This window comes from Equus quagga, chromosome 16 (assembly GCF_021613505.1).
Source record: "Equus quagga isolate Etosha38 chromosome 16, UCLA_HA_Equagga_1.0, whole genome shotgun sequence".
In the NCBI taxonomy this organism is placed as follows: Eukaryota; Metazoa; Chordata; class Mammalia; order Perissodactyla; family Equidae; genus Equus; species Equus quagga.
The window spans coordinates 79,838,033-79,865,164 of record NC_060282.1 but is presented as its reverse complement, the minus strand read 5'-3'; the positions used below and the strand labels follow the sequence as shown (position 1 = coordinate 79,865,164).

General features: G+C 37.4%; 1 protein-coding gene across 1 annotated transcript in view; it reads right to left on the bottom strand.

The window, feature by feature from the left end:
* Nucleotides 1-354: 354 nt before the first annotated feature.
* The window catches only part of RALYL (RALY RNA binding protein like), a 611,999-nt gene continuing 585,221 nt past the window's right edge, over nucleotides 355-27,132 (bottom strand). The window contains exons 7-8 of the mRNA XM_046641854.1: nucleotides 15,097-15,210; nucleotides 355-599 (exon numbers count right to left, since the gene is read on the bottom strand). Coding sequence (XP_046497810.1) covers nucleotides 355-599; nucleotides 15,097-15,210 — 359 coding nt within the window. The remainder of the gene's footprint in view (nucleotides 600-15,096; nucleotides 15,211-27,132) is intronic.

Here is a 27,132-nt window from a genome sequence, read left to right as displayed (position 1 = left end):
ACTAGTAGAGATATTTATCAGCAGTGAATGACATTATTAAATAAGAGGGGGAACCAAGCGTTTTCAGGTAAATGGCCATTTGTTACCAGGATATTATATCCATGTACAAGTCACGTGTAATTGCAGAAATGCAAGATCCCTTTCATGACGGAGCATTTGGGAAAGAGAACCTTTCATTTGGAACTTTAAACATAACTAATCTCATATATAATATTCCTGTTGTCCACTCATTTACTCCCTCACATTTTAAGCTAGCAAAAATCGAGCACTTATTATATGCAAAGCACTGCACTCATGTTACCTTAAATATATACATAAAAGAAAGAAATAAGCTCCAAAAATTTAATCTTTATTTTAGAATGAATGAGTTGCTGACATGCTGGTGCTGTTACCAAAGGGTGTGGACACCAAATGTTTAGTTCCTACCAGCTCATGACCCCCATCTTCATCGAAGTCCTCCTCTATCCCATCAGTCATCTCTTCTCCATCCGCATCTTGCCCTCCTTCAGCAGGCTCCTCGGTAGAGTGATCTGCATTCTCTGACACACATTCATCTTGGATCAGCTCTATACTCTCTTCCAATTGCTTCTTCTGAGCTTCTGGGGGGGAAAAAGCAAATGACTACTACCTTGGGTTGCTCATGAGCCATTTGGATAAACCATGAAAAAACAGTCTATGAAAGAGTCATCTCTATGTACTATTAACGGTATGGGAAAGATAAGGTAATATTATGTTTCAGTCGAATTTATTGAGTCTGTCAATTATATACATAGATCTATGTGCATTTACATGCAAGCATATTTCTTTCTTAATGGAATTAGCAAAAATGAGGGAATTCGGATGGTACGAGTGTATAAAAAAGATTTACACTAACATATTGATCTTTCTGACTAAATATAGTCCTTTCTAATAAGGACGTTCTCTCTGAGGAGAAAATACAGCAAAGACAAAGGGCAAAAATCAGATAAAATATACAACTTGTGCACTCAGGGGAGGAGGATGAAGGAAGCTCATTGACAAGTTCAAACCTAAGTGAAAAAGACAAAAACTCACTGAGAAAAGAAGTAAAAAGCAGATACATTGTCTTTCAGACGATATGTCTATGTGAACAATCCTTTGAAATTTTGGAGTCTAAATTTTATTGGCAGATATGGTTAACTGCAACCGTTAAGGACAAAATTCTGGTGCTAGGTAGCCTGGGTTCAATGCCGAGCTTCATCATTTACTGGCTTTGTGATGCTGCGCATCCCTACAACTAGGAAACTACCTCTTAACTTTCAGGGCGTGGAGTAGTAAACCAAAGTGTTTATTATAGCGATTTGCAAATAATAAGTGCTCAAAAATGAAGCCACATTCTACATTAATAGAATTCCCTCTAATTACCAAGGTGTATGCATTTACGGAAATTCACCCAAACGGGAATTATGCTGACAACGTAGTAATTATTTTCCCTAGTGGTTGGTTTTCATCCCCTGCGAAAATAGCAAGAAGCATTGAGTACTGAATAAACAAGACCATCTTACGCACCTCCTGCTTTAACTCATCCCCATGTGTACATGATTATCTCTAAAGCTGGGTGGTTTTCACTCATCTTGATTATTGCCGTTTTATCAGGTGATTATCCTTTTATTTGATTTGAGTTTTAAAAGATGCTACATTTTGAGCTTATTTATTTATATTTCATGGCAATAAAGATAGCTTATAGAGCCAAGATTTTGGGGTTTTCACTTCTAATCTTTTTCATAACTTGTGTTAAAAGGAAAATAAGCATTGATACATACATTTTGACTCAGTACAAATCTTTTCAAACATAACTAATTTGTAAACAATAAACTGATAAAAAATGATGTATAAATAAGCAGATATCTTCTCCTATAAACTTTTAAAAATTGCAATCATAGTCACATATAAATAAATGTCCTTACATTTTAATTCTCCAAATAATAAAGCTTGAGAATTGAAAATAAGACAGGGCTGTACCTTGACTCTGCTGTCAGAGGACAAGATTCCAGTTCCAGCTTAGTTACTTCCTGGTGGAATTACATGCACTGGGGTTGAATCTAAATTTTGTCTACTTGGTCATTTAGACGTATTTAGTCAACCTCTCCTCATCTACATGAGAGCTTTCATAATAACACCTACCTCTGGGGTTTGCCGTGAGGATTAACAGAGCTTATATTTGGGAAATGCTTTGCAAACTATGAAGGACTACAAACATGCATATTCTTAATACAAAAAGGAGATAGTATGCTCCGCATCGTGAATATGTAAAATAACAATGACATGGAACAAGGGGCCTAGTAAGATCAGGGAACAGCAACGAGAAAACTTGGCGGCTGAGGCTCTGTCTCGGAGGAGGACAAGAGCTGGTAGATCCAACCAAGACTAAAAATAATTCCTATGGGCATCTTAAAATGACGAAACCTAGGCTCTCTTTCTTCACATTTAGTTCACATATATAGACGCAGAGTACACATTCCTTGATGTTTTTCGATCAACTTATTAGCTTCAGTTTTCTCCATACAACAACATAACTAACATAGTGATGATGTAAATTCTGCTTTTAAAGTTATACTTTTTATCTTCATATGCATATATAAGAGTATGAAGGAAGCAAGTAGCATAAATTCTCCCCTTTTCTCTGATGTCTACATAACTTTTAGCATAGAATGTCCTAGGAAGACTATAAAGTGATTATTGTAAAACTTAGTCAAGATTTTTCTAAATCTAGAAAATTATCCAAATTAAGGAAGGAAGCAGCAAGTTAAAAAAAAAAAAAAAAAGGTTTAATCTAGAGACGATGACCCAAGTATGTAGACTAAAAGGAAGGCAAATTAGGCAAGAAATACAAACCAAAGATGCTCTGAACTTAACTGTTACTGATCCTGAGCACATTAAGTCAGACAGAGAAAGCCAAGTGCCAGATGATATCACTTATATGTGGAATCTAAAAAAGTCAAACTCATAAAAGCAGAGAGTAAAATGGTGGTCAGCAGACGACGGGCGCTGGATAAGACAGATGCTTTTTAAGGGGTACAAACTTGCAATGAGTAGTAAATAAGCCCTAGAGATCTAATGCACAGTATAGTGAATACAGAAAACAAGGTTGTACTATAATCATCAAACTAGCTAAAAGACTAGAACTTAATTATTCCAGCCACTAAAGAGAAAGGACAATTACGTAATGTGATAGCTAACTAATGCCTCACGGGCAATCATATTACTCTGTATAATGTATCAAATTAACACCTTGTACACCTTAATCATATACAATTTTATATGTCAAATATATATCAATAAGAAAACCAACCAAACGAAAAACCCCAAACAAACAAGAAAAGTTGCTAGCTTTTATTCGTCTCATCTTTCTTGCACATATCTCTGCCCTCTACAACCCTAGACGTTTAGCCGAGGCCGACCAACCTCAGGCCTCTGACCAGCACCCACCGAGAAAAAGCCGTGATGGGCACACTAGTTTGAGCACTGAAAAGTTTTGACTCCCCTGACGTCGATCCCTTCTTCTGCTTCACCCTATCCCTCTACTACCGCTGATCCTTTGGACCGCACAGTGGATGTCGCTACTCTGGTTTTAACTCTCCATCCGCTCTTTCTCCTCAGGGTGGTTTTTGTACTCATCAGCCGACGCTCTCGCTTCTAGCCGCTCGAGGTCATCAGGCTGCTTGTTCAAATGCCCTGGCTCTCAAGACCAGGTGTGGGTATTTCAAGATAGAGAGAGGAACGCAGTTTGGGGATTGGACAATTACCATTCTATACCGTGAAAAATGTCCCCAAACTTACTTTTCCTAAAGACAAACTTTCTCAGTTTTAGGTCATTGTGTTTATTCTTTTGTTATAACACATAAATGGACTTTTGCTTAAAATTGATATTATATTGGAAATTCACTTGGTCTGGCATATCCATTTCTTCTCTAATAGTTTCAGAAATATTTGCTCTCTGAGAACCATCACTTTTTGATGTTGAAAGCAACATTCTTTTTTTTTTTCCCTGTAGAAAATTTCTGGCCAAAGAAGCATAGTGGATTTTCAGAGAACCCATCCATGGAGGACCAGACCTTAGAGATGTGCAGTCCTCATTTGGCAGGGAGGATCAATTTGTTTCAGTTATCTTTGGAATCCAAGCTGTTTTTCCTTATCTTCCTGGCTGAACGTGATCCCACCTCCTTTGATCAAGCAAAGCCCAGATCAAATGCCGTCTTATAGTTAGTTCTACTGTTGTCTTATTCTTTTCTCATTAGTGTTTAACTTTCCTTGAAACTTGAGCTATCGACACAAAGGTCGTTGTCACACTCAAAGGGAATAATATAGATGTCAGTCTTTTGTAAAGTGAAAAATGCAATGTCAGTTATCAAGAAACGTTTTGATGTGCTCTCTACCTCTCACTGAACGCCTTGTAAACAGAAGAGAGAATGTAAGGTTTTAGAGAGGATATAGGATCTGAGATCCACACTGCTGCTAATTACCAGTCCTATTAACTGTAATTTTTTTCTCTAACATCTTTCAGAGAGTTGCTGTGTGCTCAAATGAGGAAAAAGCGGTGAATGTGTTTTTTAAACTACAAATGCCACACAAACATATTATCATAAAAGGCTCAAAATAGTTCCTGAGTTGAATCTATAATAATTACTTGATTGCTGTAGACAAATTTTCCGTGGGGAAATAATTCGTCACTATTCATCATTAAGAATCATATGTTCCAAGGACAATTTTGGCTTTGACATGGCCCCTTCATTTCTATGTTTAGATAGACACAGTGTTTTAAATTACTCTCCGCTTTTTATATTAACATACATCATACACGTAAATCCTCCGACTGTTATTTCAAAGGAGATTATGTATCAATATAGTTACTGCAAAAAACCCTGTAACTTATCCTCATTCATTCACTTGAAAGCTAAATGCATGGAAGACATTATCTGGTTGAGAGAAAAAGCTGCAATTACAAAGGCAATCGAGTCATAGGAGTTTAACAGAAATACAATCAGCCCATGCTTTAGCAATATCCGATCATCACAGATTTTTGTCATCACTTCAATGGGAAATGTTAGAATCAGTAAAAAGACAGGTTCCACGAATAAAATTACATAATAAAATAAAATCATGAAAGCGCAGCTTGTTTATTAAACTGTTGTTTCACAATTTAACAAACAGGTTTGGTCTAGTAGTTATCTTGTTGAAATAGAAAGAAATAAAGCACCTTTTCTGTTTTCTCTAATTATCTAATTTTACTTCTACTAAAAATGAGCGATATTTTTTAGGTTATTCTTAACTTCATAACATTCTCTTTATCTGCATAAGCATTTTTCTACTTTTCACATACTTTTTATTGTGAGTGTGCGTGTGGGGGGTGCGTGTGTGCAGGCACACGTGCACACACGTTTATGTCTCTACTTTGGGACAGAAACATTTTTATTCATCTTTGTATATCCCTGGTGGCTAACTCAGAGCTTTACATGCAAATGAAATATTTGATGAATATATTCATGAATTGCCTTGGAACTAAAAAATGAAAATAAAAGGCTAGATGTCAAATTCTTTTCATAGAGTCGAAGCCACTGTTGAATTTGGCACCACGGCAGCAAAAATACAGATCTAAGAAGAAGTTAAAAGAAACCTTGCCACATTCTGTATGACAGCCCCACAGCACTAAGTCAAAGAGAAATGTGCAGTCTGAGAGATTCTTAGCAGAAAATTGTTCGTGTTTACACTGACACCTCTCCAGGAAAAGAAAACAGTGAAGTCTTCACGAGATATGGGAGGAGGGCTGCCTCTGAACACTGGAATCCTTCGGTGCCTCTGCTGACTTCTTTAAGTCAGAGTGATGAGTGACCATAGCATTTCTTTTGTGAGCAAAGCGAGTTAGTTTGAGATTTTTTTTAAAAGAGTGCGTTAGGAATCAACGAGCCAGCAGATTACGCCTAAAAGATTTGTCGAATACTACGTAAATGATGGATTTCAACAGAAAAAATAGGTGCTTATGGCTTCAAGTTAGTGAGTGCTTACAAAGTGCTGACCAGGCAGCATGCATTAACTTGAGGCCTTGAAACACCCTGCATGGTAGGCCTGTGTATCATTCTACACATGGGGAAACTGAGGTGTACATACCTTCAGTAAGGTGCCCATGGTCACACGGCTCATAAGGGCAAGAGTGCAAGAGTCAGGACTCCCACTTAAGGATTTCTGACTCCACAGCCTGGGCTGTTGTGAGAAAGGCCTAATTTGACACACCAGGACAATTTTCAATTCAAGAATGAAGTCTGCCTAGTTAGGGGCACATGTTCAAGGTAAGCAGCGGCTACCAAAGGAAAAGAAGTGTGAGTGATAGGTAGGTGTTTCTTTGAGGGAAAATGCCTCAGGTTTCCCAAAGCCGTGAAAGGAAAGAACTTGATATTAAATTTCAATCCTCATATTCAAACATTTTTTTCTTTACATCTCATTTATGCTTCAAAAGCTCTATATGATTCAGAAAACGAGTTAGAGTTGTTAGGATTTATGTTCAAAGCATTTTTATTAAATTCAGTTTGCTTCATAGCTATTATCATTAATATAACTCTGAAAATTGGTTGAGTTGGCAATTAAGTTTTTTGACATGCTGGCTTAATTGCTAGCTAATTGCTAGCTGAATTGTACTTAGCAGATGGTTGGAAAGAATGTTGATACAAAAACAGTCATATATTTCATCAGAGCCAAGCTAGTATCCAGGAACGTTTTTGCAGACCATATAAACTGTATTTTTAAAAAATTCTACATTACAACACCTGCATATAATGTGAATTCGACTCAATGATTCCCATAAATGCCATGTAGAAAGATGCGACTTATTATGGCTGGTATTACTAACAATGACATAAATGAGCATCAGGAAAGTTACATAGAAGGAGTGCTTTTAGATGAAAATATCAGTTACATAAGTATGTTCCTGGAGAGAGTGACCTCACAGTTGTTCACATGAAGTACCCCGGATTGTTAAGCTGACCACAAATTCAATATAAGTCATTTAAAAACTTACTGAGATATCGTGTTTATTTAAATATCAGTCATTTTAAGGGACAGATATTATTTTCCCCATTTTATAAATTCTATAAGGACTTGTCCAAAGTTCATTCAGCTAGTAAGTTTTGGGACCGGGTCTCCAGTGGGATGTGAGCCTTGTTCTGTCTGACTCCTACGTTTGGGGCCTTAGCTGTTTTAGGCGTGTCAATCTATGTGCCACAACGAAGAAGATGTAGAGAGGAAACAAACTAGAAGTGGAGAGACCAGCTAAAAGGTGATGTTCTAGGGACTGAAAATGTCCTGACTGATTTGTGGTGATGGTTGCATCACTAGGTAAAATTATTAAGAACTCACTGAATTGCTCTCTTGAAATGGGTAAATTTTATGCTTTATAAACTAGACCTCAATAAAGTTGTTAAAAAAAAATAAGGTGAGTGCAATAGCAAGTGAGAGATGATGAGGGTTTGGATATTGGCAGTTGCATTGGGAAAATGGATAGAAGGGGTGGAAGAAAAAGATGCCAAAGGTAAGATTTTGCAACACTGGCTATAGAAGGAATGGAGGATGATGTTGAGGTTGGACATTTGATTGACAGGATTATGCAATGGTGATATGACAGAGACAAGATTCAGAGGCAAGAGTATATTTAGATGAGGACATGAGGAGAAAGAGTTCAATTTTGAAAGACTGTGATTGAGTTATTACCAAAGGCCTTAATGTTCCCCTCAGCTTGACTAAACTTCAGACAGGCTTCTTCCTGATTATAGGCCCCTGACCTCCTTTTACTTAGAGCATTTACTTTAGAAAACTTGCAATTGTAAATTCTTTCTATGCCCCTTTGAGTTGTAAATCCCTTACAACCCAGGTATATCTTTTTCAAGACCTAGAAGCCATCCCTTCACTATGTGGTCATCATGAAAGATAAGACCTCTGTCCCCCAGTCTCTGTGGGATAATAGGAGCCTAACTTTCATATGAGTGAATTCACAGACACAGATGCTCTAATCATATTGATCAATCTCCCTACTAATGTCCTACAATACTGCTCCGTTAGCTCACTCCAGCATTTAAAAATCCTCCTATCTTTGGTTTTAGCAGAGTTGAGCTCAATTTCTATCCCCTGTTGCAACAGTCTTGACCTCTATTGCAATAGTCTTGAATAAAGTGTTTCCCTGCCATTTTTAACAAGAGTCCAGTGCAATTTTCCTTTTACAGTTCTCTGAAGGATAGCCATAGGAAGCTCCCCAGTAAGAGTTGGAAAAGTTTTGATCTAGTTGCTAAAGACAACTTAGTCTCATTTTTATGTCTTAAATTTACTTCTTTAAAATATTTACTTTCTGTAGTCAAATATTTCTACAAGACTTGTTATGAAAAATAGCAGTCTTCTATTCCTACCTGGTCACCATTCCCAGCTTCTTAAAGGCTTTCCACTTACTTGGCTGATTCTTTTAAATACATGTCCTCATATTTCTAAATAATATTCTTATATTGCTACCCTTTGATCAGTTTCATGCACTATTTGTTGACACCATACTTAGGAAGCTGAAGAGTCAGTTCTCTGTCACACAATTCCTATTAATTCCTATCCCCCTGAGAGCAATATTGTAAATTGGATTTGATCAATTTTTAGTTTTTACATAAATTTAGCTATATAAATTCCTTGCGCAGCTAAGCTGTTAGTATACAATGAATAATTTTTCTTTCCTGAACAATATTTCATTTTCTTTGGAATTAAATTTGCCTTAGGCTGTCTGCTTGTTTTAAATTTAGTTCTCTATGTATGTCTCTCTACGTACTTCTGCAAACTTACCTCCCTCAGCCAGCAGTGTAAATCTCATCTCAACCAATTCACTTTCCTACTCATTAGCCATTCTACCAATTTCATCTTGAAAGAGTCTCTCCCAGAGCTGTTGAGCAGTTCTGATGTGCACTCATTTCTTTCCGGGTCTCTCGAACAGCTCATATACTAGGATGTCCTTTACCACCATCATGAGGATTCCTGTCGCTCTTGCCTTTGGATTTCCTGCTTTGGGAAAGCCAAGTTTTCCCCTTTCTCGGTTTAATTCCTTGCTTCGGTGAAGTACATCCTCCAGTACTTTTCAGAGAAAGGGTGAATTGGAGATAAATTTTTCGATGCCTTGTGTATCTGTAAATATCTTTCATCTACCCTCACATTTAATAGTTTGGATATTAGGTATATAATCATAGGTTGTAAATAATTTTTAGGGCATGTTTTCATTGCCTTCTAGCTTTCAGCCTGGCTGCTGAGTGACCTGTTGGCATTCTGTTCCTGTTTCTTTATATGAAAACTGTTCTCTCACTTTTCCTCTCTCTGGAAGCTCGTAGGATCTTCCCTTTGCCCCCATGTTCTGAAATATCTCAATGATATGTTTTGATGTGTATCTATTTTTGTGTATTGTTCCAGGAACTCACTGGATCCTTTTAATCTGATTAATGATGTCGAGTTTTAGTTATTTTTTTTACCTAAATTTTTTTTTGGATGATTCCTCCCCTTTTCTTTCTGAAACCCTGTTATTCAGATATCCATCCAGTAATTTTCATATCATTCCCCTCCTATTTTCCATCTCTGTTTTCTTCTATATTTTCTGGAAGAGTTTCTCCAATTTTCTCTTCCAATCCTATATTGTTATTGGTCTGTGCTATCATGTGTTAATTTCTAAAAGGTCTTTTATCTGCCCTGTGAATACTCAGTTTTAATTTCATGGGGATATTTTTCCCCCTGGGGAAGATTTACCCTGAGCTAACATCTGTTGCCAATCTTCCTCTCTTCTTTTTTTTCTTCCCTCTCCAAAGCCCCAGTGCCTAGTTGTATATCCTATAGTTGTAAGTCCTTCTAATTCTTCTACATGAGCCACCACCAGAGCATGGCTACTGACAGACGAGTGTTGTGGTTCCACAACCAGGAAGCAAACTTGGGCTGCCAAAGTGGTGAGCATGCTGAACTTTAACCACTAGACCATCAGGGCTGGCCTTAATATCATGTTCTTATTTCATGAAAGCAATATCTTCTCTTTCTCTCTGAGGATATTAGTCAGTGGTTTTTAGTTTTTTTCTTTTTTGAAGTTTTATTCTTCCTGCACATTCTCTGTTTCCTCCAATTTCCTTTTCTTTTCTTTTTCGCTATTTGCTTTTCATGTTAAATATTTTCTACTATCTGGTCATTTTTGTCTGCTCATATTAACAGTGGGGTGTTAAAATATTGATGGGCAGCTTTGTAAGCATGGGGCGATAGTGTTTCTGCAGAGTGATCTGGTTGACCATATCCTTGGGGGAACCCATGCTAGCATCTTTAAATCTTTCCTCTTGGGCTGCTCATCTTCCCAATGAAAACCTCTTCTAGCACTCTGCCAGTAGTCTGGCAGCCAAGGGAGAGGAGAATGCTTGAAACTTCTACAGCAATTGTGTAAATTTTCACTTCTCTCCTTGTTTTCCAGTGCTTTCACATTTGCTTGTTGTCTACCAGCTCTGAGATCTCTGATGTTAGCTTTTCTAGAGGAAACTTCTCCAGTCTTCTAGAAAGGCAGGGACATTTGAAAATGGTGATACGGGAATCTGTTTCCTCAAAAGACTTTCAGCCATTTATATCCTCTTTTCCAGAGAAATATGATCCCTTGACCTCTGAGCCTTTTGGGAGTTCTGTGGTTAAAACTGGACTCAGAGTTCCAGGAAGTGCTAAGTCAAGTACACTTCTGCATCTGATGTCCAGCTTCTAAAATTTTGTTCCCATTCTCTCTGTGCCTAGGGGTTTTCATATTTTAAATCCCATCATTATTATTATCCTTACAAAGTTTCAGGAGGGAGCAGAGCCCAAATCATGTGTCTAATCGAACACCTGTAACCAGAAGCATCACCAATTTAATCCAAAGTATAAATGATACCAGTAAGGTGTTCAGAACAGAAACAGTAGTCACATTATAGGCGGTGGCAGTCAGATCACGTCTGAACAACATCTTGCATTCTGAGAACCACAATCTGTGGTTGACAACCTATAGACTGCCCAGAGAAGAGAGATGACAGTGGGTCAAGATGAAAAACCCAATTCCATGAGAAGTAGCTGAAGAAATTACTGATATTTATCTAGAGAAAAGAAGGCTTCAGAGATGCCATGACCAAAATTTGAATGCGGCTAAGTTGAACACTGATGGGGTAATTATACCAACTCTCTGTTCAAAAGTTTTGAAAGGATAAGAACATCATAGCTCTTTTTAAATATTTAGTTGGCTGTTACATTCAAAATGGATTAGACAGTAAGCTTGGTTTCAGGGGACATAAAAAGGAGAACTGAACCAAGTGAAAGCCAAACACATTGGCTCAGTATCAGGAGAACCTACCACAGGAGTCTAGAGCACGGGTATGAACAGGGACCACGTGAGTAACACAAATGTGTGAACTGGCTGGATTATCATATTAGCAACTGAAAAGAGCTAATGGCACGCATTCAGTGAGCAGCAGTATGGGAAGATTCTAATTTTTCAAAAGAAGTCATACTTCTTGATACTTATTTGTAACATTCTAATTCTTGGACAGTAAATTATTTAAGAAAATTCTGTACCTTTTACCAAACATAAGGGTGGGATGAATTCATCCTATGGGACTCTGGGTTGGGACCTCTCTAATGCTTAGATCTAATACTGGCTATTTTCATTGGAATTGTCCAAGCAAGACTGGCTGGTTACGTATCAGGCACATCACTGAGAATAAAGTTGAATTAAGTAATGTCTAATTGCCTTTTCACATCAGAGATTCTGTGTCTGAAACTTGATTTTTTTAAAAAAATGTAGTTGTCCGTGAAGTAAATGTGGCCTTTGAATCATACCTAGTCTCTTGTTTTCCTTCCCCCTTCTTTTACCCTTTTCGGTCATTTAACATCACTGTGCAAACCCCGCACAGAAACTGTGCTATTCTTAAGTGGCAATTTACATGCGTTTTTTTTTTTTTTTAAAGAATCATCTAGGAATGAGGTATAATTGTAGGTTTCACTGACGTTAAGTGTTATTTGTGTTTTTCAATAATCTCCATAGTCACAATACCCCAAAGTAGTGTTATTTGAATTATTTAATGGAAAAAAATAGCACATGCATGGTGGATTCATACTAATCATAATTTAAAAGCTGGGATATGTATTTGAGGCCATGATCCATTCCTCTAGCGTGCAGTTGAGGGGCTTGAGACCCAGAGAAATTAAATGACTTGCTAACTCGTGCCTGGTATATGGTACATGGTGTTGGGAAGAGTAAGAAAAGGAAGAGAAGACAAGACTTCGTTCCTAGGAAGTTTACAATCTCAAAGGAAGAGTCAGGACACCACACAAATATCTATTAGAAGCAATTAAAGTACAGAGGATCCAAAATGATGTAATTATGCTTCGTTACAATTACTCCTGATGGCTTAGGAATTTCCTTCAACCAAGCAAGAAGTGATACTTTGAACCTTAAACTCAGGACAAGCTCCATGTTGTGTGGCTTTCCCCATCTTTTTCTGTGATCCTCCATCTCCTTCCTGCCACTGCTTCTATTCTGGAAACTTTCATCATCAAACGACTAAGTAAATTGGGAATGAGAGATGTATAAAAGAGTAATAATGAAGAGTAAATGTTAGCTACCAAATAATTAGCTTGCAACAAAATCAACATTAAAATGAGTGCCCCCTTACATTTGATAAGGAGGTACTGAGAATTTGCTAAGAACGTTAGTATATTTCTCTCCACTTTCCATAATGTAGTGTTGACTCTTTCCATACAATCCTGATTTCTTCTCATAAAGAAAATACAGAAAGTGATCATCTTAGCTCCATAAATATGAATACTGTTCAGGAGACAATTATTAAGAGAAGGAAGTTACAAATTAAATAATTCCATTTTCTTCCTGACACATTAAAGTAAGAAAGACATAAATATCAAAGGCCTAAGCTTATCATTTAAAAAATAACTGTCTCCTGACTAAGACAGTTTAAACACATACAAAGATAAGGTGACAGCCTTTCATGAAAAGAGAACGCGAGCTTTGAAATTTAGTGTGATGTTTATAGGTGATCTTCCAAGAAGATACGTGGAAGGTATTATTCATTGCAGGAGACTGGAAGGTATAATGTGATGGAATAAGGATCACATTTTTCTCTTTGAGGTGATTTATATTTAAATTAGTTCTCTGTAATCCTTTAAACTAAAGCGCAAATTGGTTATCAAAGTCCTTTGCTGTAAGGGTTGTTTTACATAATAACGAATTTCACAGAAGCTCCTCAAAGGGAAATATTGATTTAGGCAACATCACAAGGTATTTCAGTTACAGCAACACTTCAGTGCCACAGACAGCATATAAGAAACTTTCTGAAATCTAAATTTCTCTATTAAGACGTGTAGGCAGCATACCTTTATATCAATATCATTGTCATAGGAATTTTTAATAAAAAGATTCAGCTTTGTCTATCATTTCTTATCCACTTTAACTAAATGAATGTTGATGAGAGTCCACCACATGCTAGATATATGGCTGGTGTTTTTAAAAAATGGGCTGTATAAAAGGAGCAGTCAATGTTCATTTGTGTACATATGTTTGTGCTACTGCCAAGCCCCCAAAAGTTCCAATTATTAGGCCTTTACTCCGCGTGAGGTACGACGCCATGTAACTTACATATGCCACTTCATTCATTTCTCACAGTGTGAGGAACCATTATTACCTCATTTTATAAATGAGAAAACTGAGGCTAAGTCACTGGTATGTGAATTTCGAATCAGAACTTATTTCTCTCACCCATGATGCTATCCTACCACCTCACATCTGGCTTCTTTTCATCCTGGAGCCCTCTACGTCTCATGGCCGGAAGTAAGCTCTAGTCCTCCCCCCACGGATACAGTCAACAAACAGGCAGTCTCCTCTTTGTTATAGCTCGGGGCCCCAGATCCCAGACCATTCTCATGGATTAGGAATTTCCCAGGTAGCCTCATCTCAGTGAAATCCTGGGACTAGGCCCTGGGTGGAACCTGAGACTGAGACTCTAAATTGGAAAGGGGACTGAATTCACTCATAAGACCCGGTCTGAGAGCTAAGTCTATCACTAGCCAGTTATGTGGTTGCAGAAAAAGCAATTTACCTCGTTGGACCTCTGTTTTCTCCTCTGTGAAGCGGCGAGTTTGAATTTGATTATAATGGCTTCACAACCGTATCATTTATTTTTTAAAAAGTAAAGCTCTTTTAGTAAATTAAGTCTTATATTGAATCCCAATATATAAGACAGATACAGGTAGAGCTCTACGGGTTGGAGCAAGGGCTGGGTTTGGAGGAGTTCATGGATGAGTTCGTCTCCTTCCTGGGGCTCCTTCTAACCCTGATCTCATCTTCAAGGAGACTCTGACACATCCAAGACCTTGCAGAATACAATTTTCAAACTATGTACAAGCTCATCTCTAAGTTAATCCCAGTTCTCACATACTGTGATTTTAAAAATATCTGTAGCCACGTGAAAAGGGCATTAGAATTGTATTAGAATCGAACTAGGGTCAAGGCTGATAATTCAAAGGAGAGAGGATGTTAAGTCGTAAAGGATGTAATCAAATGACTTGGCTGTGGGTGACCAGGGACATTCTGGATGCTAAGGATCCTGAAACTGGGTACTGAAGTCTTTGAAGTGTTGCAGCAATGCAGGAGCTGAGCTTTGTAATCATGGCTTTTGAAATCTGTTAAATTTTGCTGTAGTTAATTTAACAAAATGTGAATACTATTACAGCCTGACAGTATTATTCCATTAATCCATTTTATTTTCTTAAAGTTTTCTTGATACTGAGATATAAACTTTTAATGATGATCCAACTATTACTTATTATTACCATCAAAATACTTTTCCCTTTGTTAAAAATATGGATTTTAGACAAATTGGTTCATGTTGTCTAAAAAATAAAAACTCAAGTCCCATTGTTGCAACTCTAGGCTTGAAGACTTTATTCGAGCATCTGTATTAAACTCTGTTAAACTCAGCCTGGGTCCCCCTGGACCTGCTCTGTCTCCGTGATTGACAGTGTTTCACTGACTTAATTCCGACATGTCTGTGGCCACAGATCCTTTTCACTTACCTGCCTCCGCCTTCTGCTGCTTCTCAATCTTCTCCAGGCGCCCTAGCAAGGAGTCTATTTTAGTTTTGATCTGGGTTAATTCTTTCTTGATTGTCTGTAACTCATCTGATTTCACTAGAAAGGGGAAAAGGGAAAGAAAGCAACAGAACGTCAAATGCACCATGACTCACTCAGAACCCAACTCACAGACACCCATGTGTTCTCAAGACCGTGTCAAGGCACACAGGATCCTTTTCAATCTTGTCAGTTTCTCATTACTTCCAGTGACCCTGGAGTACTGGACAACTTTGACAACTACAAACAGTGAGTCTCAGTGACGTGAGCATTCAATGCTAAATCTTTTCACTGAAGGTTATGCCAAGGGATAGAGGATTCTAGAAATATTTTATAAAACAACTAAATGATGCTAAATTTACTTTTGGCAAATAATAGAGTAAATCCACAGTGTAAAATGGATTTGGATTAAGGAATGATTAAATCATCACAGGTATGTTAATACGACTTTGAAGACTATGTTGTAATATCTATTTCAGCAGTCAATGATATTTTTAATCCAGTTCCTTGATGATTTAAAGCACAGTATACATTTATCCTCTAAAGAAATGTGTTAGATGTGAGAGAACTCTCTCCAACTTACTGAACTCTTCCTACTTCCTCTACTCTTTGTTTTGGAATGAGGGAGTGAGTTGTGCTTGCCTCTCTCTAAGCCCTGGGGCTGGAGAAAAGGAAATTCACTGAAGCTCCCACCCATATTTTCTAACAGTTGTGGTTCCCAGTCCAGGGTTTCAGTGCTTAGTATGGTTTCAAAGAAAAAAGAATGGGGACTAATATAAGACGGACAACTTTCCATTTTGCCAAGTAAGGATGTTAATAATAACCACAACACAACAACCATCCTATTACCAACTATAATATGTATTTTATAAAGAAAGGGGCTTAAGAAAAGGAAAATCTCCTATTTAAAGGACAATCCTTGAAATGAAATATGTTTATATTTATTAAAAATTCACTACCCTGTTCTTATTTTCTCACTTTTCTGAGAGCCATTGAATACTTTGCTATGAACCCACAATAATCAGATCAAAGATTTTAAAACTATAGAACAGCAACACCTGCCCAGGAGTTTTCACTAGGTGAGATTTGGGGTCTCCACACCTCAGTAGAGAGCTTCGCTTCAGGATCTGGGGCATACATCGCAATTTCAGCATTTTACTCTTCTCTGTCACTTTTCCTTTCAAGTTTATGATGATTTCAGCTTGTATATTCCCCAGAAATTTCTGAAGAAATTAAGAATCTAGTTTGATTCTTGAGTCTTCAGAAAATTTTTTATAAATAATAAAAACTAAATGCAATCTATGTTTGTTTGAAATAGAGCTATTTGTCAACTAAAATATATGATATAGGGCCCAGGCCAGTAGCCAAGTGGTTAAAGTTCTACGTGCTCTGCTTCGGTGGCCTGGGTTTGTGGGTTCGGATCCCAGGCTTGGACCTACTCCACTCACCAGCCACGTTGTGGAGGCATCCAACATACAAAAAAATAGAGGAAGATTGGCACAGATGTTAGCTCAGGGTTAATTCTCCTCAAGCAAAAAAAGAAGAGGATTGGCAATGAATGTTAGCTCATGGTGAATCTTCCTTAGCAAAAAAAAAAAAAAATACATATGCTAAGTTATGCATCAATGTACATTAATTGCTCAAAGGAAGAACAGATTTTTTTCCAATATAAAAATGAGGAATCATTTTCCTTATGCAATCAGAAATTTTTATAAAAAGCAGATTTTTATTTATGATGCAAAGTAGTTTGCAAAATAAAAACTGCAAGAATCAGGGACCCTGTGGAGTGTTCCTATTATGAAGAACCAAACTGAAAGAAGAACACAGTTTAAAATAGAGAATTGCTCCTTATGTCAATTATTTCAAAGACATCTAAGCGGCATTGTTAAATTGCAGCTAAATTTGAAAAATTGTCATCTGTCACAATTGCAAATTGATTCTGCTTTGAAGAATGATTTTCATTCCCTTTGATGGAAGCATGTCATGTAGTTTTACTTAAACCTATCAAATTTAATGGCAAACATTTTATTGTATAACATTAGATTTCAGTGCAGGAGAAATGGGACTGTGGCTGGAAACTAATGGAATATATCTCTTAGTAAATGGAGCCACTTCTCATCCCAGGAATGCAGTTGACTAATTTTAATTTATTTATCTCCTTAATAGAACATAAACAAACCACCAGTGCCCCATTTTATAGAAATACATCACAAACCAACTAAAACTCCAGACTCACCAAGTAGGAACTTATAAGAATTGAGGGAGCCAAGATTTCCTTTAAGTTTAGACTCAACGTCTAGCACTGTAGGGACAACTTTAAAGATCACAGCAAGATCATTATAAAATTTGGGTCTAATTCGTTGATGCTATTCAAGCTTAGGGACAACAAGGATGTAATCCAGACAGGTTCTGTCTGCTCTTTCCTGGCCTCTTCCAGGAAATGCCAAATCTTTTCAGCCCTGGGCAAATTGCCTGGCTCCAATCTTGGAACGGCTAGCGGCACATGCTCATCAAGGTTCTGCAAAGCAGGGGTTAGAAATTGTCTTGGCTGCTTCTTGAGCAATTGTGGAAGCTGCTTCCTCACTGTACTTCACTGCTGTCCTTGGGAGGAGGCCTGCCACTTGCCTGCCTGGTTGGCTGTGGTCCTGTTTCTCCCTTTCCTCAGTAGGACTCACTCTCTACTGATTGGGGATGCTTCTGTGCTGTGCTGCCCGGTTTTCAGATGGAATTCCTGAGATGCGCCACCTCCGTGTCTGAAGTGCTTCTCTCTAACTCTTCTCTGCTTTTCATCTACACTTCGCTCCTGTAAACAATTTCTTTACTGCACCATGGATTACATTAATCCTCTGTCTATTTTTACTTACTTCATTAAAATAGATGTATACTTTCCAACTATAGGTTTCTAAGCTTAGAATTTTAAAAATCTTTGCATCTTTGATTTCTGAAAGTTTTCCAAAACAGAAGTGAGTTCAGAATTAAGGAGAGTCTTAGATCCAAAGCATCATAGTCCATTTTCTTGTTTTTTTTCTTCCCATCTTTTTTTTTTTCCTGTCTGTTTTCATTGCACTCTTAATCGGGCTTCTGCCTTCAGCCAGCCCAACCTATTGCACAGTGACCTCCAGGTAATATTTATGTCATAAGCCTTTCCTACTGAAAACTCCCAGAAAGTCCCCATTTCTATAGGAAAAAGGCCAGAAGACAAACAAAGACACATGCAAAAAACCAAATTCTTTAAACTGGTCTTCAGGTTCTGCTCCCAAGTTTCCAAACATTCCCGCTGTATATTCCATTTCCTCTCAAAGCACACTCTTCACTTGAACAGAAAAGCTTAGTGCTCAATCAAATAGTGCATGGAACCAGGCGGATGCTGGTTCACATCTGTGTCCCGTGGGGAGTCACTTGCAATCATTAAGATTCAGGTTTGACATCTCTATAGCTTCCATCCTCTACCTTAGAGGCTTGTTATAAGAATTTAATGAGATCACACACATAAAGCACTTAGCACCATGCCCAGAACATCATCAGGACCAATCAACAGCAGAAGCAGAGATGTTATTATTTCAATTATTATTTATATATGATATACAATTATAATTATATTTTTCATCTTAAATTATAAGCTTCTTGAGAGTGAAGACCGGAGCAGGCATTGAAAAATTTCAGAAGTCAAGCTTTTGAATGTTTTCTGTGTTTTAATAAGTTCCTTCTCCTCTTATCGACTGATGGAGCTCATGATGCTTACCATGAGTTCCTGGGCTTGGAAGTCTGTCCTCCTCAATTAAAAATACTAACAGGTTTACAAAGAGATCTTAAATCAGATTAGTATCTAATGAAAACTTTCTCTCTTCTGATCATAAACCAGATCCATGAAAAATTGTTCAGATTCCTGATTAAGAAATTATTCTGACCTCTGATGATGCAACATTTTAAAAAGAAGGAATTTTAGACAGTAGTCTGAAGCAAGATACATTCATGGATTTACCCCTTCAAAGACTCTACAACCAAACTCTCTTGAATAGAGAGAGGGCATCCAATTCCTTCTTTTCTTTATTTCCTTCCTCCCTTCTTCCCTTCCTTCCTTCCTTTTTCCCTTCATCCCTCCCTCCCTCTCTTCTTCCTTTCCTTACTTCCCTCCCTCTTCCTCTTTCTCCTTTCCTCTCTCCCTCCTTCCTTCCTTTCCCCTTTTCTTTCTCTCTCTCTCTTCTTGCATTCTTAATAAAACTTAGCTCAATGTCTTGAGCACAGTAAGAAATTAGCAAATACCGTAAAATTTGTGGTGTGTGTATATGTAGGTATTGTCACTGCAGGCCAATTTAAACCAGACCAACGAATCTTACTGAAAGCTTTGTGTATGTGCCAGGCACTCAATTGGAGCTGACTGTCCAAAGGGGAAATAGATAAGCAAACAGGAGGTGCAAAGAGAAAATCAGCATGGAAATACGCTTTTTATCAGAAGCACAATGATGAAAGAATAAGAAAAGAACACCTGCCTTTGGCAACCACCCTTTTGCATTTTTTCCCAATTCCACTTCAATTCTCCAAATCCATAATCCTCATCTTTGCAGATACATCGCATGGAATATAATGCCTTTATTTTGATGTAGAGTATTAGGTAGTGAGAGTCAGGAGAATTTTTTTTTTACTAAGAATAATACTGAATACTTTTAGCCAGCTCACTGTTATATAATTGTTATGTAAAAGTTCCCTAATGTAGACAAGCTGGGGATTTGGGAAAATTATATCTAATTACTGAAGATTATGCATTTTGCAATTTAAAAATTATGAATGTTAGAATTTGAGAAAACTGCCTTACTTCCCAGGACACTCCAAATTACCTTCCCTTGCTTACTCTTCTGCTTGTGTTTCTAATTATCTTGGGCTCTAGTCACAATTTTCATCATCTCTTGAACGTGTCTTTTCTTTTGAGACATCCATACCTTTGTTCCCGTTGTTTTTATGGTCTGCCACGCATGCTCATTTCCTGCACTTGGTAAATGCCATCTAATTCTTAAACATCCAGCTCAAATGTTGCCTACACAGGAAAGTCATCCTCAACCCTCGATCCTCTTCTTTAACAAACTCATCCTCCTTCCACCCATACTTCTTTCAGATGAGACTTTGAATGATCATTTCTTTAAATGTCTCTCTCCCTGACAAAAGCAGGAACTGCTCTCATTCTTTAACTCAAGCATCTAACATATTTGCCCAACAATATTTATGGAGACCCATCATTGCCAGGCTCCTCCCCAGGAGCTGGGGATACATTAGTAAACAAGAGAGGCAAAAATGTCTGAAATCATGGAACTGCTATCTAGGTGTGGAGTAATACAATAAACAAATATATTTTATATATGTGTGTGTATTTGTGTATGCGTGTGTGTGTCTGTCTGTGTAATGCAGACAAAAAGATAGGGAAGTCCTGGTTATGGAGTGAGACTTGTCAATTTATATAGGGTGGAGAAGGCAAGCTCTACTGATAAAGTGACATTTGAGCAAAAGTCTCAGTGGGAGGAAGTAAGTCATGGGTCTATCTAGGGGTGGTGGGATGGGCGAAGGTGTGTGGCACAGGAATGGTAAATGCAAAGGTCTGAGACAGGAGTGTACTTGATGTGTTTTAGTGACAGCAAAGAGGCCACTGTGGCTGGAGTGGAAGGAGCATATGAGAGAAGAGAACAAGAAGTTAGGTGGCAAGGTGGAGAGTGGAGAAGGGGGAAAAGGATTATGGCGGAGATCGTATAGAGTCTTGTTGGCCAAAGTAAGTACTGAGGCTTTTACTGTGAGTGATATAGGGGCCGGCTGCTACATCTGAAGAGAATTCTTCTGACTCTGTGTTGTGAAAAACTGTAGGGGGGCAAAGGCGCAATCAGTGAGATTGCTAAAGAGACTGTGGAAATAATTCAAGGTGGGAATGATGGTAGAATGGATTGGCCCAAAGTATTAGCAGTTGGGTGGTGAGAAGGAGATAGATTCTGCCTATGTTTTAAAGATTGAGGGGAAAGTATTTGTGGATGATTGGAAATAAAGTGTAAGTGAAATAGAGGAGTCAAAGAGAACTCCAAGATTTTTGGCCTGAATAACCGAGAAAATGGAATTGCCATTTGCTAGGATAGGAAAGACTTCTAGAGGCTCAGGTTGTAGGGGGAAGCTCAGAAGGTTTGTGATGAGTCTGCCCTAGTAGATGAGTATACAAACATAACGTAGTTTAGAAGACATCCGTAACACTACCTTCAAAGGAAAAATGTCTCCCACTCTTTTCCTCTAGATAAATTCTACAACAAAAAGCTTTACAATAAATTATAGACAAAAGAAAACATATTGTCACAATAAAAATCTCTGGTTTTCCAGTTGAGTATAATACTTTGTTTTTCTGTGGGCAGTTATAGGGCTTGAATTTAGAATTATTCTTCAAGATCAGCAAAATGATAAATGAAAAAAAATAACAAAGTTCCTAGGATAAATTACTTTAGCTTGCTTTTAGGCAAGAGCGACACTAGAGAAACTAGGAGTCAGGTTACATTGTACAGATAATCTTAAATATTTTCCTAAACTATCATAGTAGTATTTAGTTAGAAAAAAAGAAGCCATATTAAACCATTTCAGATCTTCTCTCTCTCTTAAGAGTTCATTGATTTGATGATAAATGTTATTACATTCTGATACAGTCAACAAAATGATGTTTGTGCCTTTGCTGTAACATGAGATATAATCCAAAAAGGAAATGAAGCACATGGGATGATACCATCTGCCTATATCAAAAAATGTGTGCATTTGTGATTTATGTGGTGAAAAACGTTTCAATTTATTTTAGTCACCTGTGGGTCAAGTCTATTCAGGGACAAATAAAGAATCTTCAGTGAACTGTCTAGAACAGTGGTCCTTAACAGAGGGTAATATTGCCCTGCAAGGACATTTTGCAAAGTCTGGAGACATTTTTGATTGTCAAGACTCAGAGAAGGTGGTATTACTGGCATCTGGTCTGCTAAACATCCTACAACCTAAAGCATAGCCCCCCACACCACACCAAAGAATTATCTGAGCAAAATGTCAACATTGCTAACCGGTAGAAACCCTGGTCTAAATAATTACATACCGTCCTTCATCAACATCATGCTTCCTATAAACTATTTAGAAAATTTAAAAATGTTTGTAACCATATGGACTTTAACAATAATGCACATTAATTTATATTTCTCTTTTTACTTATTTCCCCCAGCCTTTGATAAATTATGTATTGAAAAAAATTAGATAATTTGCGTAGAACTTAATTTATCAATCACTTGTACAAACACTATTTCATCAATAAGGAACTTGAAAATCTGAATATTTACCTGACATCCTCAACATCACATCATGACTTTGCATAATGTAATAATCTGAACAGGCAGAGTTGAGGTTCAAACCTAAGTCTTCTCACTATATGCTGTACACTCTTCATCGTGCCATGCAGCTTCATTTGATACGAAAAATATGATTATCGGGTTTAGTTCTTTCCTTTGCTATGAATTAAGGAACCACAGATTTCTGAATTAGTCACGTCTGGAAAAAATGAGGCCCACTGTTTTTCTTACAGTGGATTTTAAGAAGTCTTTATCATTATCCCTTCAATTTGTCTGCTTCTGCTTCTGTCTGTTCCTTTCCTCTTATTCAGATATATTAAGGTAGTTTAATATGCAGAAGCTAATTTGCCAGTCTTGTAAATAGTTTTCACAAGTCAGACTTTCAAAGATTTTGATAAAATGAACTGAACAAATTGGTGTAATTCTCCCCTTATATACGTAAACGTAGTTTGGCATTTACCACCCCTGTGGATAGAATTTCCTAGAAAAAGGAGTTACACATATGTGTGTAATCATAATATCTATGCCTATATACATCTATACCAATTCTTTCTATATATTTTTAGAAAGAGAAAATGAAATGGAGAGTGAGTACATTATTTTAGTCGATAACTATACATTAAATGCCTATTGTATGCATCCATACATCCAGCATTTCATAGCAGCTGCACATATACCATCTCATTTAATCCTTACGATGAACACACGAAGCATGTAATAGTAAAATTGTTCTATGCATTAGAACAGTGAATTCTAGAGAAGTTAAGTAATGTGTTTAAGCTGGCCTAGCAAAGAGGCAACAAATTCAAGTTCGAGTGGGTTGCCTGACTCAAAAGCCATGGTTTATGTTTGTTTGTTTGATTCTTTTTTTCCCCCCCAAGCCACGAACTTATCATCATGATGGACTGCCACCTTGGTCTCATGGAGTTTATAATTAGTGGAAGAAATAAATACGTAAACAACTTAGTATAACAAATAGGAAATAAAATGTGTAAAATAATGGAAGAATGCACCTATCGCTTGATATTGAAGTTATTCCCTTCATTTTGATCTCCCCCACCAGACTGTAAGAGCCTGAAAATGAGGGTCCTATCATTATGTCTATGGAATATTAGTTCCTTGGGGGTCATGTCTATTTCATCTATGGAATATTAGTTCAGCCATTCTGTAGTCATGTAGTATGTGCTGATGAACTGAAATTATGTCAACCACGTGGGCAAAGACAAGAGAAATAAGTTTTCATGGGACTAGTTGACTGATCGTGAAAATATTCATGAAGGAATGGGTCCTTGAACTGCAACTGGAAGGATACTTTGCATTTTAGCAAGCAAAAAAGGTCTTCCAAGTAAAGGAAGTAGCAAATCTTAAATTACAGAGCTTGAAAATGTGCATCCACACCTTTGCTTTTAGACCCCGGATTGCAGGCTAGAATTGGTCTCCTTGTTTCACTAACTCAAGATATTCTATGACCAATTCTCTTTGAGTTGCAGCATTTCTAAAGCTACAGCTCATAGTCAACTATGAAATGTACAAAAAACAAAAAGTAAAGTGCAAACATCAAAAATAATATTGGTGACACATATTCCACAAATATTTAAGAGTATACTCTGTGCAATGCAAAAGTAACTTGAAGAATGGATTTGTAATCTAAAATGGAGAGATTAGATGTGCACACAAATAACCATATTAAGAAGCAGAAGGGCTTAAGTCCCAAAATAGGAAGATGAACAATGAACTGGTTTGGGTTTAGAGGACAAATGATGCCCTTGCAGCACAGAAAGGTCCAAACTTGTTTCATGAGAGTGGTATTGCCTGAGCTTGAAAGACAGGTAAGATGATTAATTATGCTTATTTGTACATAAGATAGACAATACAGTTGATAACATATTTCTTACAATAAAGAAAAGGGCTTTCAGGTGGAAGTACATGAACACAAATTTGGAAACATTTAAGTAAGTGTTCAATTAAGCTAGAAGGAAAGTGGGTGGGGGTGGAATTGGGAATGGAAGGACCAGGTCAGATGTATCTTGAGAAGTACATTGATGAGTTTGGATTCCTATTTGGAAAATGGTAGTAATTTTGAATTTTGAGTGAGGAATCGACAAAACATTTGGTTTATAATAATTCCACAGTTGGGCACGGAATTAGTAGAATTAGGGGAGACCATAGAGGCAAGAAAATTAGTCAAGAGATGATCAGAGTAGTTAAGACTCTGCTTATTAGGACTTGATCTAGGAAAAGGGCAGAAGAGGAAGAAGGAGAGGTAAGAAATGTTATTAAGGTTTATTGATAGGATTCATGCCCACATGCTTTCATAATCCCACAGAAGAACGATCAGACCCTTTGTGGAACTGTTAGTGGAGAAAAAACATAAGTTCTACAGTAGAACTGAGAACCATCATAAGTTATATTGATAAAAAGAAGTTTGTTGAACGTCTTTCTATTTGCCTTTTTTTCTGTCTATATTTCTAAATCTGGTTACATTAATGAGCCACATTAAAGTTTAGTGAAAAAACCGAAGCAGAGATGCTCACAAATGCATTTATTTATTATAAATACATTATAATTGTTTTGGTTGGGCTGCTATGTGTCTAAATATTAGGTTGTGATTTTAGTGGGGATTTATTATTCTCTTTATACAAAGTGCTAGTCCATGTTCAGACCGTGAAGCCATGTGCATCTGAGAAATTCAGTGTGTTTACTAAGATGAGCTAAATGGGCCTGAATCTCATTCTCTGCAATTAATTACTTAACTAAATAACATCCAAGAATTTGGCTCTCAAAATAAAAAGAGCTAGAGGACAGACCAAGATTTCCACATATAACCCCCATGTGACTGGCTGAATTTTGTCTCCCCCTAATCCCACCCCTGCCCCAAATCCATATGTTGAAGTCCTAGCCCCCAGTAGCTCCGAATGTTGACTGTATTTGGAGATAGGGCCTTACAGAGGTAATCAAGTTAAAATGAGGTCATTAGGATGGGCTCTAATCCAGTATGACTGAGGTCCTTATAAGAAGAGGAAATTTGGACACATACACAGAGAAGGAAGACACAGGGAGAAGCCAAGACACATCTACAAGCCAAGCAGAGCGGGCTGACACAGACCCTTCCCTCGCGGCCCTCTGAAGGAACCAACACGGCTAATGCTTTGATCTCCAACTTCTGGCTTCTAGAACTATGAGAAAATAAACTTCTGTTGTTTAAGCACCAAGTCTGCGGCACTTCGTTATGGCTTTCCTAGCAAATGAACACACCTGTCATATAAATTTCTTAAACTATCCTTTTGATCAGGTAGCATTTTGCTGAGTCTTTTCGCTCAGTCCTAGATGAAATTCAAACTTTTCAATATTCTTCACAATTTTTCATTATTCTGTTACCCAACTTTTTCTTTTATTTTGCTTAATCATAATATCCTCAGTTTCTTAACTGACATTCCTGGCAATAAATCTTTGCCTTAGATAATAATAATAACTATTATTATTATTACTATTATCATTTATTATCTATTGAGACTTTCATAATAGAAGATACTGTTTTAAGAGCTTTCCATGTGTTAGCTCATTTAGTCCTTACAACAGCTCTATGGAGAAGGCAGTAAGACTATCATTGTCATGTCATAGATGAGAAAACTAAGGTACAGCAAGCAAAGTATCTTGCCCCAAAATACACAGAGCCACTACTGGATTCCAGTTACTGTAATTGCCTATCCCATGATATTGACTACTATACCCTGTAGTAGCAGTAGTAATAATAATAATGGTAATAATAATAATTAACCCCAATGAACATTGACTATGTGCCAATATCTACCTAAGCTCTTCATGTGCATAAGTAGTTTAATTCCCACAACAACCTATTGGATACTCGGCATCATTACTGCCATTTTGCAGATAGGAAACAGAAGCATAGAGGGGTTGAAGGATTCCCCAAGGCCACGGTGGTGGTATGTGGGGGAACACGGATCTCCACCGCAGGCAACCTGACAGCAAAGCCTCTGTTCTTTTCCACCTATAGACTGCCTCCTGGAAAGTGAGAGCCTCTCAGGCTCTATCTTTCCAAATCCACCTACCCTTCTAAACTCACTTCAACATCCTTATGAAGCCTTCTCTAACCCCCCTCTGGCCAACATTAATTTCTTTCCTTAAAAACCTAACAGCAGAATATATACTTGGCCCAAGATAATGGAAGGATGGGGATGTTTAATGACACTCGGCTGGATATTAACATTGTTTCTCTGACTGATGCTTTATCCCCATATTTAAATCACATGCTTTAGGGGGAAAAATCCAACACAACACTTCCCTAATGATGGGGATAAGTTCTCAACAACTATTGTTTAAATTTAATTGAACTGTCTTTAATTTTCTGTTAGCTGATTCCGGGCTTTTATACTAGTCTGTCACCTATTCTGTCATCAAAAGTGGATTGACAGCACCCCAAAGGCATCCAAATTTATTAGGATTTTTCTTGTTAGACGTTAGAATCTAAATTAATGATTTAAAGAAACTGATTTAACAGAATTTTTTTCAGAGGGTACTGGTTTTTTCACTGAGAAATGGCAGCTAATGCTCACAGGTATTCACGTCTTCTCTTCTGTACAGTGCTTATTAGCAACAACACACCCTCTGTCTTATGATTCCAGGA